The sequence below is a fragment of the Cydia splendana genome, chromosome Z (genome assembly GCF_910591565.1).
Source record: "Cydia splendana chromosome Z, ilCydSple1.2, whole genome shotgun sequence".
NCBI classification, from domain to species: domain Eukaryota; kingdom Metazoa; phylum Arthropoda; class Insecta; order Lepidoptera; family Tortricidae; genus Cydia; species Cydia splendana.
The window spans coordinates 11,104,823-11,122,046 of record NC_085987.1 but is presented as its reverse complement, the minus strand read 5'-3'; the positions used below and the strand labels follow the sequence as shown (position 1 = coordinate 11,122,046).

Here is a 17,224-nt window from a genome sequence, read left to right as displayed (position 1 = left end):
GCGAACAGCACATTTTTCTCTCCTGTGGGCAATAGTTAACAGCTTGTGGGCCTGTAAGCAATGATTTTATCATAGTTCTTTAAATAAAAGGAGGACCTTTTCACGTGGATAAGGGTTAAATAAGAAAATTAACCTTTATAGCCCTTAACTCTTGTGTATGTCTACAGGAAAGACATAACACAGTGATCTGTTTGACCCACATAGGTGTTCCAAAATTGAAGGGCTTAAATTGTACAGTTGCTCTTTAGTCGGGCCTAGGCAAGCGAAAACGAGTGTAACAAAGATGGTAAGCATGGTATGCGAAAATTAATCACAAAAACAGATTTATTCGTATTATGTATATTTCTGTGCTCCTTATGTATGGTATAACCTACCTATTGTATTATTATATAATATCTTTGCCCCCATCATCATATTATCATTGTGCCCATGTCACTGAGGAAAAAACCGACCATGTGCGTGTCGGGCCACGCATAATGGAGGGTTCCAAACCTTCATACAAGCAAATGGGCGTATCTTCGCAGCACTTACGTCGTTTTAATATGAAAATAAGTTTATTGGAAACAACTCATTAGGTCTACCGCGATATAATTTCATTGTTTTTACCTTACATTTAATTCCGTTTGTGTAATTAAATATCTGTACAAAACGCGAGAGTAAGTGTTATATTATAACTCATTAATGGCTCAACCGATTATATTCAAAATAATGATTATCGAATGACGTGTCATACGTTGATTTTACTTGAAATTTATTTTTCACCTCAGCAGCTCGAACAAGGGTACTTTGCTTCTTAAAAACAGTGAGCAAAATGCGATTTTGCTCACTGAGTCATTTTGTCTCACTCAGTGAGCAAAATCACATTTTGCTCACTGAAGGTCTCACTCAGTGAGCAAAATGCGATTTTGCTCACTGAGTGAGACAAAATGACATTCAAGTGACCTTTATAGTCATTTCAACATGCGGGGTCTAATACAAGTTCGATATACTTGGGTTCTATTATCTCTGTCCCTCTAGGTATGTTCTCACTGCTTAGGGTGAAAAATTTTGTGTACTACACGAGATCAAAGTTATTTACATCTCGTGCGCTTTTGAATCCCTTACTACGCTCAAGATTCTAAATTAGATTCACTCGCTACGCTCGTGAATCTATTATAGAATCTTTCGCTTGCACGGGACTCAAAATAAGCACTCGAAGAAATATCAAACTTTGATCTCTTGTTGTACAAATAACTATTTCCCCTTTTAGTTACCTAGGTACATATATGGAGTGCCTCCCCTAAAAATATATTTTTATATATTTTAACTTCTGCGGAAAGAGAAGAACAGACTCTAGTTCCCGAGTAAAATGGCTGTGACATATATACAAACAGGCGGACAGACGTACATAACCCAAAGGTCGTAACCTAATCCGTGACATAAACTAAAAGTCGATCTCTGTGTAAATAATAGAGCTTTTGCCTTACGGATTAATCTGGCCGTAATTTATAAAGGGTGGCTAAAAAATAAGTGCATTCCCGTTGCCAGGGAGGTTTTGGGATTATACTAAGCAACTTTTACTATGGGACCAACCCCGATCTCGCGAAAACAAGATTTGGCTGTTTCATACATTTTCGCTGGTCCATTTTCTATGGGAGGGGGTACCTTTTTTTTTCGGGATATAAATCCAAGTATAATTCAAAAACCTTCCTGGCAATGGGAATGCAGGTATTTTTTAGCCACCGTGTATAACAACAAACATATAGCAATAGCATCTGCGCACATATAGCAACACACAAGCTCTACAGTATTTAGTAATTACACTAATTACCTATACACGTTATTTGATAAGGTATCAGTGTAGGTAGTGCCCACTTGGGTTAATCGCTCTGTAGGCCCCCGCCTTGTTACGGCATAGTTTTAACGGTAGACATATAAAAGGAAAATTGATTTAATTTAAGACGATAATTTTGTTGATATTTTAAATAAACTAAACTAATTTGGGACTCCATTTATTGGCCAATTGAAATTTATTAGAGGAAACAATGGTCACTTTCCTGGGGCAAAATGACAAATAGGACAACGATTTTGTATATTATAACAATGACAGATTTATTACAATTCGAATAAATTTTTTATTTTATTGAGAACCTAGCCAACATTAAATCGTTATACTTAATTTAAAAAGTTACAGGTTAGCCCAAAAATACGGTGAGTACATTTTTGGGTCAAACACAAATCTGTGTTCGCGTCTTTCCTGTAGACATACACAAAAGTTAAGCGCTATAAAGGTTAATTTTCTTATTTAACCTTTATCCACGTGAAAAGGTACTCCTTTTATTTAGAGAACTATGATAAAATCATTACCTACATGCCCACAAGCTGTTAACTATTGCCCACAGGAGATAAAAATGTACAGTTCGCGCGAACACACTAGTTTTCTCTCCTGTGGGCAATAGTTAACAGCTTGTGGACATGTAGGTAATGATTTTATCATAGTTCTCTAAATAAAAGGAGTACCTTTTCACGTGGATAAGGGTTAAATAAGAAAATTAACCTTTATAGCCCTTAACTTTTGTGTATGTCTACAGGAAAGACGCGAACACAGTTTTCTATTTGACCCTTTTATAAGTGCATATTTATCGTTGATTGTTTTAACAAAGGTTTGCGTTTGTTAAAACAATCCAATGGAAAATATTTTTAAACGTATTTTTTTTGTCTACGTGTTTTTGGGCCAACCTGTAAATTAAAACTTTTTTTTTCCTTTTAGAGCTATTATTTCCCAAAAAGGGTTGAAGATAAAAAACACCCCCACTTTGCGTACGGGAGGTAACTGCGCCAATTTTTATTTCCTACTTTTTATTTACCAATTTTAACTATATCATACCTATGTCAAATTTCAGTTCTCTTGTACTAATAAGCACTGAGCTGAGCTAAGCCGCAGACGGACAGACAGGCAGAAAAACAGACAGACGGACTTACTACGGAACCCTAATGAAATTCTGGACATTTTTATTTTTTCCTTGTTCGCGATGCCGTCTCATTGTCGCCATATTGAGTTTTGATTACTGTCATGTGATGACATTCAGACAATTACGAGAAATTGATTAACGTAAGTAATAATCGCATACATACATAATTAATTAATTATACTTACTTTACTCTTTGCTTAGATACATATACATATAAATGCCATATATGTATAGGTACATAAATCTAATACATACTATTATATACATATATAAATACATATGTAGTCTAATTCTTTGCACCGCGCAAAAAAAAAAACTGACCAAGTGCGAGTCAGACTCGCGTGTCAAGGGTTCCGTACATTACACAATTTTTAACAATGTATTTTTTTATGTGAAACGTGAGGGAAATGTCTTTGAGGCGAGGTATGCCTTTTTTTCTTTTATCAATTTGATTATTGGCGAAAATCGTCCTTGAAGTTGAAAATCGTGTCTTTTCACCCCGTTTTACGGTATCGCTACAAATCTTCCCCTCTTTTATTTAAAATCCTGGCAACCCTTATTTGTGACCAGATTTTCACAAGCAACCTTATACTACTGTATTCGCAATAAAATTACCATCATTTTGATATATACAGCGTTAGACAGATGAGTGCAATTATCGATATAAACTCACCTGTTTAAACACGGCAACCACATAAATAATAGTGACCGGAAAAAGATAAGCAACCTAGTTGATTCATGTTGTAGAAGATGTATACTTTCCATTGGAACTTATTTCGTTCGTCAGACAAATCGGTGAAATTAGAAGAAAATGTTTTTTTTTTTAATTTATTAAAAATAGCCTTGACCATATTTCTTTAGGCAACCCTATTTATTTATGTTCTGTAACATATTTTCTTTCATAAAATATAAGTTTCATCCATCAGACGTATCGGTGAAGGTCGACCATATATACCGGATCTCATACTATATTGTAGTTGCGACAATTGTAAAACATCACTGTTGCTGACCTCACAGGCACCCATGGGCTACGATTACCACTTACCATCGGGCGGGCCGTATTCCTGTTTGCTACCATCATTGTATTATTTAAAAAATCTTTATTATATCGGAAAAAAACAGATATTTCTCTCGCTAAGTTTATGACAATTGTCACAAGAAACACTACAATTGTCACGAAATTCCGACATATAACTCATTACCTGTCAAGAATTACCTACAATTCTTCTAAATCTTTGACAATTGTCAGAAACTTCGCAAGAGAAATATCTGTTTTTTTCGATATAATAAAGATTTTTTAAATAATACAATGATAGTGGCAAACAGGAATACGGCCCGCCCGATGGTAAGTGGTAATCGTAGCCCATGGATGTCTGTGACGTCAGCAAGAGTGATTTTTACAATCGTCGCACCTGTCACCGATGTGAAATTGGGGCCTGGCAGGGTGAAAAATTTCATCTTGGTGGATTGATTTTCTCTGCATCTGACTGTACAGCTACGCCAAATTTTCTATATGCCAATGTGTAAAACACCTGTGCATGATTTAAAATGCTATTATCAAATTTAAATTTTAAACACTGATATTTGTTAACAGGATACTGATATTTGTTAACAAGGTTTTTTCTTTCAAATAAATACTATTATTATTCTTATTTTATACTGTGGTAGGGCACAACATAGCGGATGTCACTCCAGATCTAGAGCAGAGCTCATCAACCTTACAGAAAACCGCAGCCATAATAACTCATAGTGTTGTGTTCCTGCCGATGAGTAAGGTTGCCAGTTATCAACGAGGCTGCGGAGTGTTAGGCTCGGCAACGCGCATGTAACACCCCTGGGGTTGCAAGCGTCCATAGGCTACGGAGACTGCTTACCATCAGACGGGCCGTATGCTAGTTTGTCGTCGACGTGGTATAAAAAAATAATTAAAAATGCACAAAATATCATTAAAGTATAAACTATGTTATATTTGATAGTAAATTTGTATAACACTCGATACATACAGACAAACACAAACCAGGCCGCAGCGGTATTGACCAGCAAGCGTCGTAGGTAAGTATATCTCGGTCTCAAAAGCCGTAAAAACTCGCTAGGACTGAGGCTAGATCATAGCCGTTTATTTATGATTCTTGATTCCATGAAGGTTTGCAGAACAGCACGTAACCGCATTTATACATCTAGGCGTACCTCACAGCAACAAAATAGGTGTACTACTACAAGATTTTCAAGTAGTACACGAAATATTTACATAACGTTCCGTATTAATAGGTAATATTTGAAGATCAAAAGTTCTCTAACATAAAGACAAGATCACAAAATTGTCATCACAGTTCATTGACGTTGACGTACGGAAGTCACATGGGTACGTTTTTAAAATCACGCAATATTAATACCAGCATAATGAAAATTTATTCCAATCAGTAAGTATGAGTTTTCAAACTTTTTTCATTTTAAGCGGGGTTTCAAGAAGCAAATTACTTAAATGATATAGGAATCGTATTGTTTTAAGATAGTTTACTGCGTTTTTCAACCATTATGCCCCGTAAACAACAACGAATCAAATTTAAGATGACTAAGATGAGACTCGAGCTCCATGTGATGATAATTTATTTACCCTGTTTTTTTAAATACAATTTGTCTACTGGTATACTTTTTGTATACGTATATGATTTAATGTCAAAATAATTGCAAAACCCAAGTGTCACTTTACTGCGTCCAGCGATACGACCGCCTTCGGTCAAGCCCAGCGGGCATCTAATGAAAGAAGTTGCGTGCACGGGACCTCTGATATCATGTTTTTGAACTTATTTATTTAATGTTAAATTTAAAAAAAAAGTACATATTCGTGGAATTCCCTCAAGCATAAAATTGCGCGTTGTTAGAAGCAGTTTTCATATTTTCATCTTTTGTGCACAAATTGTTACGAATCTTTAAAGTCCGTTTTAGACCTATGTTCGTGATTGTTTTCTATCGAGCAAAAGTCAAAAACTTAGGATTCGAATCGCGGAAGTCCCTAGAAAAAGCCCTCAAGATTTCTTATTGAATGTATGGCAGCCGTATTGTAATCCAAAAAGAGCTACGGCTTTTAAAAAACTCCGTTTTCTGAACTCACTGCACCGGGTCGGATCAAAAACTAAGTAATTAAGTGCGACTCACGCTTGACTGCACATTTCTAGTAGGTTTTCCTGTGATTTATAGGTGTGTATATTATTTTCAAAATTTTATATCCAGTAGTTTCGGAGATAAGGTAACGGGCCCCAAGTTCGTGTTAGTACGTTATTTCGTTAGTTTTGTTTCTGGCGCAAATAATAAGGAATTCAAATATTTTTTATTCAAATTATACATATGAAAATAATCTGTATTATTTAATCTCTTCAATAAAATAATAACCAATATTTTAGTGATTAAACTGAGAGTAACACGACGGTCGAAACTGTCAGACGGCCGGGAACAGCTCTGTTGTATGCGTGCACTTTTTTTACTTGTTAAGCTTATAGGAAGGAAAAGCTAAACCCATTCGAATAAAAGTGTTTGGGAGTGTTTCTGTGGGTACCTTAGTAATTGATTTGATAAGAAAAAAGATTGAATATATGCATAGAAATACCTTAAAACTGCAATAAATCGACTCACGAAATAGCGGTCATTTTATTTTACGTGTGTCTCCTATTTCGTGCCACTAACGAATCAAGGATTTTCTAGATATATTTTGAGTGCTTGTTTTTAAATATAACAACGAAGATAATTAAAAAAATAAATTAGAAAACAATTAATGTATTTCATGAAGTTTCGTATGAGCGAAATTCGGTATATGTTTTTTTCACTAGAATTCTCATAAAACGAGTTTGAATGTGACCCGAGTTAAAATTTTTAAGGTAAGTATATTCCACGTATATTCTCATATTAACTACTAGCACAATTTTATTTATAATTCAATTGATTTGATTTATTTTTGTGTATGTTTATATTTAACGTAATAAGATAGTTAATTTTATTTTTGTAAATATTTCTTTTAATTTTTTTTAATTTTTTATTTATTTATATAGTTTTACTTTTAATCAAGTATTACGGTACCCATATGGTTTACAAAGTCTTAATTCACCCATTAAAGTCGACGAATACAAAAAACTTTAAGCTAGCTCTCAATTTAACATTTTTTTTAAATATTATTTTTAATTTGACCTTACAATTACTCGTAAGTAGGTAAGACCGTTAAATATTTAAAATGATTATCAGCAAATTATCACCAATTACTCTAAGAAAATTTATTCCGAAACAGGGGACACGAATTCACGAACTTAGGAGCTGAGCTAAATTTGTATCACGAAATGGGAGCCAAATAAGAGGTTCACGAAAAAATTCATATAAAAAAAAGTTTCAACTAAAACCCTATAGTTTATACATTAAATCATTAACAAAGAACTAATATAACTTACTCAAAAGCTTTCAAGGTATTGATATGCTTAGTAATATTTAAAAAAAATATACAAACTCTCAAGAGCCTTAACCTGCCGAAACAGGGGCCCTTTACCTTAAAGGGGAATATTTTTTTAATTACTTTTAAACTATCTATCTTAAAATTATAAAAAATATATAGTTGCGATTCTCACAATGAGCTCTTTCATTTGATATATAACACGATATATTTCAAAAAACTTTGTTTTTTAATTGTCTCATTTACCTCCCAAAAGTGCCCCCTATGTTTAAACTTTATTTATTTACATTACACATCCGTCTTTTGGGTCACAGTTAGTCATAGACTTACATATGTGTACAAAATTTCAACTTAATTGGTTCAGTAGTTTCGGAGAAAATAGGCTGTGACAGACGGACAGCCAGACGCACGAGTGATCCTATAAGGGTTCCGTTTTTTCCTTTTGAGGTAGCCCTAAAAATACGGCTAATGACAGTATTTCATTGGGTAGTTTACCTTATTATGTTTATTAGTTCCTAGTTAAAACAGCAGCACAGTGCAAACGTCACGGGTGCTGTAAATGCACCCTCATCCTGATATTTAGGTAACAGATTGTTGCCAAATTACACCATTAAACAAGAATAAAAGTTTGCACTGACTTTCGCTTAAGCGTTGTAAATAACTGGGCGATGTTGTTTTGATATGATATTTTATATAAAATATATAATTTCTGGTTTGCAAGGGTGGCAATGGACTTTAAGGCACTTGCTCAAAAGTTAACAAACATGATGAAATGGACTTAAGAATTTAATACAGATTTACCGTATATTAAATAAAGTTTTACCTATTTACTTACCTACTCACTTAAAACTTAAATAGGTATAAAATTTAATTTGTGTTATCTGTTATCTTTCCACTAATGCCAATAATTTTGATAAAGACCAAAACTGGACTCTCATATTCTACAGAATACGATCACTTCTACCTTGTCACCTTCATATCAAGCCGATGCGATTATCTCTTCTCCGAAGCAATAACACAAAACATTGTCAAAAATTAGTTCACCGCTAACAAAACTTTGTTGATTTGCGGTAAATTAGCTATTTCATTCAACATGGTAATGTATATGTCGTAGTCAGATCGTATAATCCGCCGTATTACATTACGGCTAGCCGTTATCAAAAACAGGGGCGTTTTGAAATGCGGCGGTTCGACGATTAGCCGGATTGTCATTGCGATACGTTCTTCAATAAGGCGGCCAACGTTTAGCCGCATCGTACTACTATTTTAGATTGTAGAGTGACCAGTTCTTTCGGTCGCCTACGTAACCGGAGTTTGACAATGTTTGCAATTTAATTTATTTTTACCATGGTCCCACCGCACTACATGTGTTTCTTTTCCAAAACATTTCCTTCACAACTTAAATAGACGGAGCCCCGCAAGCGGGGCTCCTATTTCTGGGCGGTTTGCCCTTCGGGCATCTGAAGCTACCTAACGAACCTAACCTACTTACCTACCTACGCTTTTTTCCCCAAAGTGTAATGTTTTCACGGACGTCTCACTAAATCAATAGGTAGGTAGGTTAGGTCCGTTAGGTAGCTTCAGATGCCCGAAGGGCAAACCGCTCAGAAATAGGAGCCCCGCGAAGCGGGGCTCCGTCTAGTTAAGTTGCGAAAGAAATGTTTTTTGAAAAGAAACAGTCCGACGAACTCCAGATTTGATGGACACCCCAGCGTTTGTCAGGCAGCGCCACGGGTGTTAAAAATGGGAACTAAAAACTGTCAAAGCGGCGGCTAATGACTCGCTGTATTACATTACGGCTAGCCGTATTGAAGAACGTATGGCGCCGAATACATTCCGGCGGATTCTCATTCAGCCGCATTCAATCCGGCTAATCGTTAAACCGCCGCATTTCAAAACGCCCCTGTTTTTGAAAACGGCTAGCCGTAATGTAATACGGCGGATTATACGATCCGACTGCGACATATACATACAAAGATATGTTTGAATTTCGGCGCTAACGAACAACGTAAGGTGTCGGAGTGCCAATAAGTAGGTACATTAATTACAAACATTTGTCTGCCGGTAGCTGCCATAATGCTTGTAGGTATATATGTATTATGTTGAATTTTACTTACATCCTGTTTCTAGGTTGTTGCCACAGGGTTCTGCCGGGTGTCTACCTATTGATTAAAACTAGCGAATATAATACGAGAGTACTAGTTAATCATTATACGTGTACAGGAAGGTCGGGTGATCATTTAACAAGCTAATTTAATTGGTTGAGTGCGCATTAATATAAACTGACTGTGTCGTTCCTTGTTGATGCTCGTACTTCAGCACTGCATCAGCTCCTCTCAAACAATGACGCATGTCTATTGACTCGGACATACGCAGTCCAAGCATAGACACCTATGTGTACAACATCACGTACACACCATTTATTAGGAACATCGCTCGGGAAATTTATTGTTTCCACGCGCACGACACTGTTGCCAGGAATTTAGGAGCTTTTAACCTTGGTCAAACTACTTAATTAATTTTATTCGACACACCTACTTTGGAATGGTTCAGATACGGACCGAATTTTCTAATCTTGATCGTCACCTTTCAGATGAAGCGGGTAAGCGAATAGACGTAAGTAACTACCCTAAGCTCGGATTGGCAAAAAGTAATTAGGCGGTTATCACACTGCCGCCGAGCGCCACGGCGTCGACGTTGTGCGAGCCAGACAGTAGTATCCTGCCGAAGTGCCGAAGTCAAATGCGCTGGTATATTTTTGGTCAATATCCTAATGTTAGTACCTACATATATGAAATAACCTGTAGGTTTACGTCTTTTTCGTCTAGCATTACAGGAAACCGCGTGGAACGTACATTCCAATTGGTTTTCCAATGTTTGTACTTATAGTTATTAAAAAATCCCAGACAACTTTACAATATTTGTTCTATTTTAATGTTGACAAATGGTAAGATTCCGTGCGCCTGTTATGTTTACCAGAGTCGACACAGACTCTACAACTTCACGTCAGGTTGGTATAATGCTATGCCACGCATTGCACAATAACAATGCACTGCACTTGCATTACGACGGCCGGCCAGCGTCAGCGCTCGACTGGGTGGGTAATATAGGTACACAACTGCACACACAGCAAATTCAATGTTAAAGAAATATTTTCAGAAATAGGACTTACATTATTTTTATACTTGGTGACGCAGTACAACGGCATCATTGCGTGAATTGTTTCTTGAAACATATTTAAAAAAACATATAATAGCCATTTATTTACTGCCACTGTATCAATTAGGATTTTACGCATTCATTTAAAATTTTAAATCATCACAAGTAGATAGGTATACAGTCAATATCATTATGTAGGTCCAACAAATACCTGGGTAAAGGATGACTCACGCTAGACCGGGCCGTGCCCGAGCCCAGGCGTCCGACATGTCGGTGATCGGTGATCACGTGATGCTTTCCATAGAAAACGAAACGCCGGAAGCTCCGGCCCGGCCTGGGGGCCTGGCCCGGTCTAGCGTGAGTCATCCTTAACTACCTACACCTAAACTTGAAAGCAATTTAAACGAATCGTTTTTATGTAAATATCTTTTCATTGATTAGGAGGTGAATTCAAACTTACATTTCGACATTAAAATGACATCTAAATTATGTCATTTTGTTCTCTTTCACTCGTGCTTCTCGCTAGCGTTAATACATGTACGGACAGTACAAACGAAATGCACGCACGAATGATAACTACTTAAATGACATAATGTATATGTCGGCGGCCGATCGTAAGATCAGGCATATCGTGAAATTCCTAGGCATATCGTGAAACGTGAAAATCTTTGATTCGTTCCCTGAGTTCGTCATCTGAAGCAACCTAACGAACCTATCCTACCTATATATTGGTTTGATGTGACTATCGTCAAAACATTACACAGGAACATTACGATCTGCCTGAACGTACGATCGGCCTACGACATATATATCATTTCGATGTCGAAATGTTCGTTTAGCTTACTTATGTATATTTTATAGCAATTACAGGGGGCCTTGCAAAGGGTGTCAATTGTTTGTAGAAAACGTACCTATATCTAGCTAGAGTTTCGTTTTCTGCAAAGGATCGTCATCTTGGCAAGGCCCCGAGTAAGGTATGTTTATTTGAAATACCTCTAGCTACATATTGTAAGAGATATTATATACAGGGTGGCCAAATAATAAGTGCATTCCCGTTGCCAGGGCGGTTTTGCGATTATACTGAGCAGCTTTTACTATGGGACCAACCACGAAATCGCGAAAAAAAAGTTGGCTGTTTCATACATTTTGGCTGTTTTTTTTCGCAATTTTGGGGTTGGTCTCATAATAAAAGTTGCTCAGTATAATCCCAAAACCTCCCTGGCAACGGAAATGCACTTATTTTTTGGCCACGGTGGATTTATTTTATCATCGATAGCTGTGTGAACTAGTTTCTAATAAATTTAAGCATCTTATTTATATGAATGAACTTACTTTAAACCCCTGAAACAATGCAATGAAAACAGAAATGCTTTTTCAATATTAAACGTTATTCTGTTGGTGCTGTTTTAAATAACTCCACAATGGGGTTTCATCAATTAAAATTTAAATTATACCCCCTAGTTTCCTCCTTGGTTTGATCGTCTACTTGGTACGAGTATGTTTGTCGGAAACATAGTAAGTCGCTGATTGACAGTTAAAATGCCTAAGTAAAAAAGTTACAGTCATAAATATAACGATAATAGATGTAATAAAACGACGTACTTCACACTTACATAAGTGAGGTTTTATGCAGAGTACGAGTAAGTACATATACGAGTAAGGCCCACTTGCACCATTCCACTAACCCGGGGTTAACTGGTTAAACCTGGAGTTGCCATGTTTACTAGTACAATTTGACACTAGGTTAACGGTTTCACCGCTTAACCCCGGGTTAGTGGGATGGTGCAAGTGGGCCTTAGTATTTATAAATATGTTATGCTAACAGACTTAAATATGTAATACAAATTTTGTATTAGAAAAAGTAAGAATGTATAAACTCTTACTGGAAAAGGAGAATAATTATTAAGACCCTATCATCATCATCAAATATTCATCACAATGACATTTTTTTAATTGATTGAAGAACGCGATCTCTCAATTTTCTTTCAATTAGTTAGCAACCACCAATGGCATTTGACCATTTAAAGTGATAAACTGCGATATATGTTAAAGTACAAGCAATCATCATCATATATATAAAATTGAAAAACCAGAACGGGATAAAAAACGAGAGAAGAAGCGAGATGGCGCCTTACAAATTTCTAAAAAGGTTTTTGACACCTTTCTCGAATACGACACACGTATGATAAGAAAAACCTGTTCAAATCAATTATCTACATATGGGAATAGAACTAGAGCATAAAAACTATCGCTTCCGATGCGTATTTAATTTACAATAAGGAAAATAAATTTTCATAACAATCTTCATTTTACGACATCGGCCATTTCTCGGCAACTCTCGGTTGCTTTCGTTTGGCGGTGCTACAGATTAGACCAAATAATCCGTAAGTTAAAGTAAACTAAATTATGTTTGTCATGTTGGTATACAGGTATTTCTGAGCTTTTTTACACGAAGTAAAATAAAAAGTGCTGTCAACCTCAACCTTAGTCTATAGAGCCCATACGAGTGATTTATGTCATATATGACTTATCATTCTTATTAATCAAAGTAATTACTATATTATTATTATCAATTTGTATTTTGTTGTTTTAAATTTATTTTTGAGTTATATTATTCAGATTGACTTTCACGGCTTCGGCAAACATTGCCATTCGTCCTGGGAACGGGCTAAGAATGCTGAGATGGGCCAAAAATACAAAGTTGATAGTAAGTTATGTAGGTAGATTAAAGTGCATGTTCAGATATTATTGAGCGACCTGATAAAAATAAGCAAATGTACAGTCAGCAGTCAGCCAAATATCGTAATATAATTTTGTTGCCATAGAAATAAGGATGTGGTCCGATATAGTGGCGAAATATTGAGAGACAAAAGCGGCTAAATTCAGTGGTGGCTCGGACACTTAGAGAGAATGGGAGAGGATGGTGCCGTGAAGAGAGCGCAGGTACTTGGGACAACAAAATGGGAGACGCCCGAGTGGACGTCCTAGGTACCGCTGAAACGACGTAGTTGCTCAAGACCTGCTCAACCTCGGCCATGGCGACTGGCGAGAGCTATCGCAAGACCGAGAGGACTAGACTACCTATGTTTGTATGAAAAGGCGATTTAAGGGCGGTGGTCGTCCATATTCGTCTTAAGGCGAAAATTAATCTAATGAACGTTTTTGCAACTAGGCTTATAAGAACACATAATAATTCTTGAAACAATTTTTAAATAAATACGTGTAGATGAAAAAATACAATCTTGCCTTTTATCAAATCACATCATTTTTTGACAAATTTGCGAATTGAGTTATCCAAATAACGGCTACAAATAAGAAATCCCTATCACAGTTTTAAACCATGGCAGGGTTGAATACATAATAATGTCGGTATTTAACTAAACATAACACGAACTCTTTATTTCATTTACGCGAGCGGAGCTGTGGGCCCGTCTAGTATATTATGTCGTTGAATCATCAATGGGTTGCTTTGCTACACCAAGTAGGTATAGGTACAGTAGGTCTGTATTATGATAAGTTTTTTTTTTCAATTAAAATGCGACTAATGTAGGGCTCATAGTCCAATATTTTCACTACTTCACTACATATTTACGTCGAAGCCCAGGGTACCTTTATGTAGTGCCAGCATAAACACTTTAAATATCTTAAGTAGTGTTGTTCAACTAACCGGAATAATATGCTAATTAATATTAGCAAAATAAATACAATCATTACGTGTCGGGTTGTTGTAGTGCTATTTAAATTTAAGAAAATGTTATTTCCAACTCTTTACGGGTCTCAAAATTATTTTGACTTAGGGGCCTGGTTTAAATTTAGGTATGTAGTTTCGGTTACTTTCTAGAAGACAGTAAACGAATTATGATTAACCCTCTGCCAGTAAAAAAAAAAGCTTTTTTAATCGTGTTTAGTCCAGGTTTAGTCTGTTTAGCAATGCCAATTTGACTAAAAATAGAAAATTTAAGGAAGTCAGTAAAATATCAGATATTTACAAGGAAATGTCTTGAACGCTGACGAATGTAAAACTACTTATAAGGAAAATAGAGCTTATTTCAATTCCTTGCGTAAAGATCGCCGGGTAAACCCGTGTTGAAAATATGCAAATATTTTTCTTATAAAACGCAAGCAGTGACTTTATTGAAACGATAAATTGAGGAAAATGAAAATATTTCCTTATAAAATATCTTTTAGCAATAAACAGGTAAGTATAAATAAATGAAAAATCTGGTTTATAAATAAAGTAGGTAGCTGTGTCTTATGCAAGGCAGTTAAAGTGTTAATTGTCGCGAATGCTTATAACAACAGGGTGTTTGTTTACTTTGTTTATCTTTAATTCCGTTAATTTTAACGGAACATCAGTTACGTTCAATAAAACTTTAAAAAGATTTAAGATGAAAGGGGATGACCGCTTCTCCGTACAAACGTAGTCCCCATTTTCTTCTCTGGCTATTGAATATTTAAATTAAAGATGTTTTTTTTCTAATGTGTCAACTTTAACCATTTACGGTTTGCTTAGAGTCTGCCCTCGCAAATAAAATAACTTTATTCTAGTTTCCGAGTGGATTTTTCATGACATTTGCCCTTGATCAGAACGTGTAAAAATTCAATATTAAAAAGACCGGACAAGTGCGAGTCGGACTGGCCCACCGAGGGTTCCGTACTTTTTAGTATTTGTTGTTATAGCGGCAACAGAAATACATCAAAATTTCAACTACCTAGCTATCACGGTTCATGAGATACGTACAGCCTGGTGACAGACGGACGGACGGACGGACGGACAGCGGAATCTTAGTAATAGGGTCCCGTTTTTACCCTTTGGGTACGGAACCCTAAAAATAAGTTCAATTCTTAAGTTTCTGCGCTTGCCAATAAATTATTCATTTTCGTGCAGATTTTGAAGAATACCTTTAACAACAGGTGTGGTAAAAACAATCGCCATAGCTATATATTATGTATATGTTTATATGATTGAAATTAGTATATTTATGCTCGTTAAAATAAATATATTTCTGTGACATGCAATATCAGCCAGTTTGACCTTCATCTGGGAAGACGATGACGGGATCAATGGCGCCTGCGCGCAGCTTGTCCGCGCTGGCCGGCGGCGCACGCACCGCGCTACGCAGCAGCGCCGCGAGTTTCTCACGCATCGCCCGCGCAGCCACGCCGCGCCTCGCTCCACCCCACCCCTCACACCGATATATGCACTATTCCCGATTCAAAATACCTCCCGGCACTGACACACGCCGACACTGATTTTTTTCGAGTCCACTACGACTTTTGTAAATGTAATAAAATCACAATTATTATTATCGTTTCACACTTTAAACTGATATATAACAACGATTTATATTTATTTATTGATTGCTGAGTATAGATTTAGGCGGACGGAATTTTAACATTGCACATTTAGATAATCGTAGTAAAAGCAGAATTAAAACTAATGTGTAAAGTTCAGCGTGGATTGTGGAAGATGTGAGCGTGCGGCGTTTGCGCGGTGGACTGGCTATTCCCGGCGCGAGCGAGCACGTGGGCGCCGCCCGCCCACAGATCTACGCGGCGAGATTCGACACTGATCTGAACTCAACCTTCCTTGCCTAAGCCGGCCACAGTTAAATTCTATGTATGCAACAATACATTCCAAATAATGCTCGAAGCGATGATCCCCTGAGAGGTAACCACGCGCTCAAAAACTTCTCTGGACTGAAAGGAATCCAGTTATCTTTCAGGTTATTTTATCGTTAAATATACTTATATATCAATACTTACTGGAGCGTTACTAATGAACTTTAAAGCTCTCTGTCGCGTCTCCTTCTTTAACCCCCTTGTTTTTCGTAAAACCGCATTTTCAAGCGGTGGTTCTTACTTCTTAGTTATATTTCATAGAAATCGATCTAGCTGTTTGAGGAGTATCAGCTCTTTCCCAAAATGATTTTAGGCATTATTGGCATAAAATGGATTTTGTTGGCATATAAGCGTAAGCGTAGGGGATCTTTAATTTAATAGTTATTGTAATCAGTTAATTACAATTGAGTTTTGGGGTAACTTTGTAATAATTCGCATCCGCCGCAAATCATACCTACGTCTATTCCTGATGTGAGTGATGTGCTTCATGTGCTAAAGTAGTAACGTTATTTTATTTTATTTGTTTTATTCGCAAACGGAAGAAGTAGGATTGGTAAAAGTATATTTTATTACGAATAATTCCCCAAGCAATAGATTGGCAAACAATTTATATACGTAAGTACTTACTTAAACCTTTGTATTTCTGAAAGTAAAAAACATTACAGCCTTTCGATACAAAATGTAAACGAGCTGAAATTCAGGGACTTGTGGTCCCTAATGGCCCTTATTTAAGAATTACTGGTGTACTCGTAATTGTGTTTTAATACAGGTTAAATTACTGGCCGCTTTTTTCCAACAAGGCGTATTGGCAACCAATCAATTATTTGTAATCAACATGTCGCGATCGGAAGTGATTACTTTAGCGTCAGTATGCAATGAAATCGTTCATTTATAGTTTATAGCGCACTTAATGAATAACGTGTTAGAATAATTTGAATGTAGGTACGTTCGTTGGTACGTTTCCGACATACAGTTCTTCAGAACAGATTACTTTCTTGCAACCGAGGACTTATTAAATTTGTCTGATACCGCGAAATAATCACCAAGAGTACTCTTGGTA

General features: G+C 36.4%; 1 protein-coding gene across 2 annotated transcripts in view; it reads right to left on the bottom strand.

Annotated features, from left to right (window-relative positions):
* Nucleotides 1–17,224, bottom strand: part of LOC134804512 (b(0,+)-type amino acid transporter 1-like) — a 45,963-nt gene that overhangs the window by 18,496 nt on the left and 10,243 nt on the right. Inside the window, exon 1 of one of the 2 annotated variants that reach the window (XM_063777595.1) lies at nt 15,578–16,200. The exons of the other annotated variant lie outside the window; for it this stretch is intronic. Within the exon in view, the coding sequence (XP_063633665.1) occupies nt 15,578–15,689 (112 nt within the window). The 5' untranslated portion in view covers nt 15,690–16,200. Of the gene's footprint in view, nt 1–15,577; nt 16,201–17,224 lie in introns of those variants that run through there. 2 annotated transcript variants of the gene reach the window in all.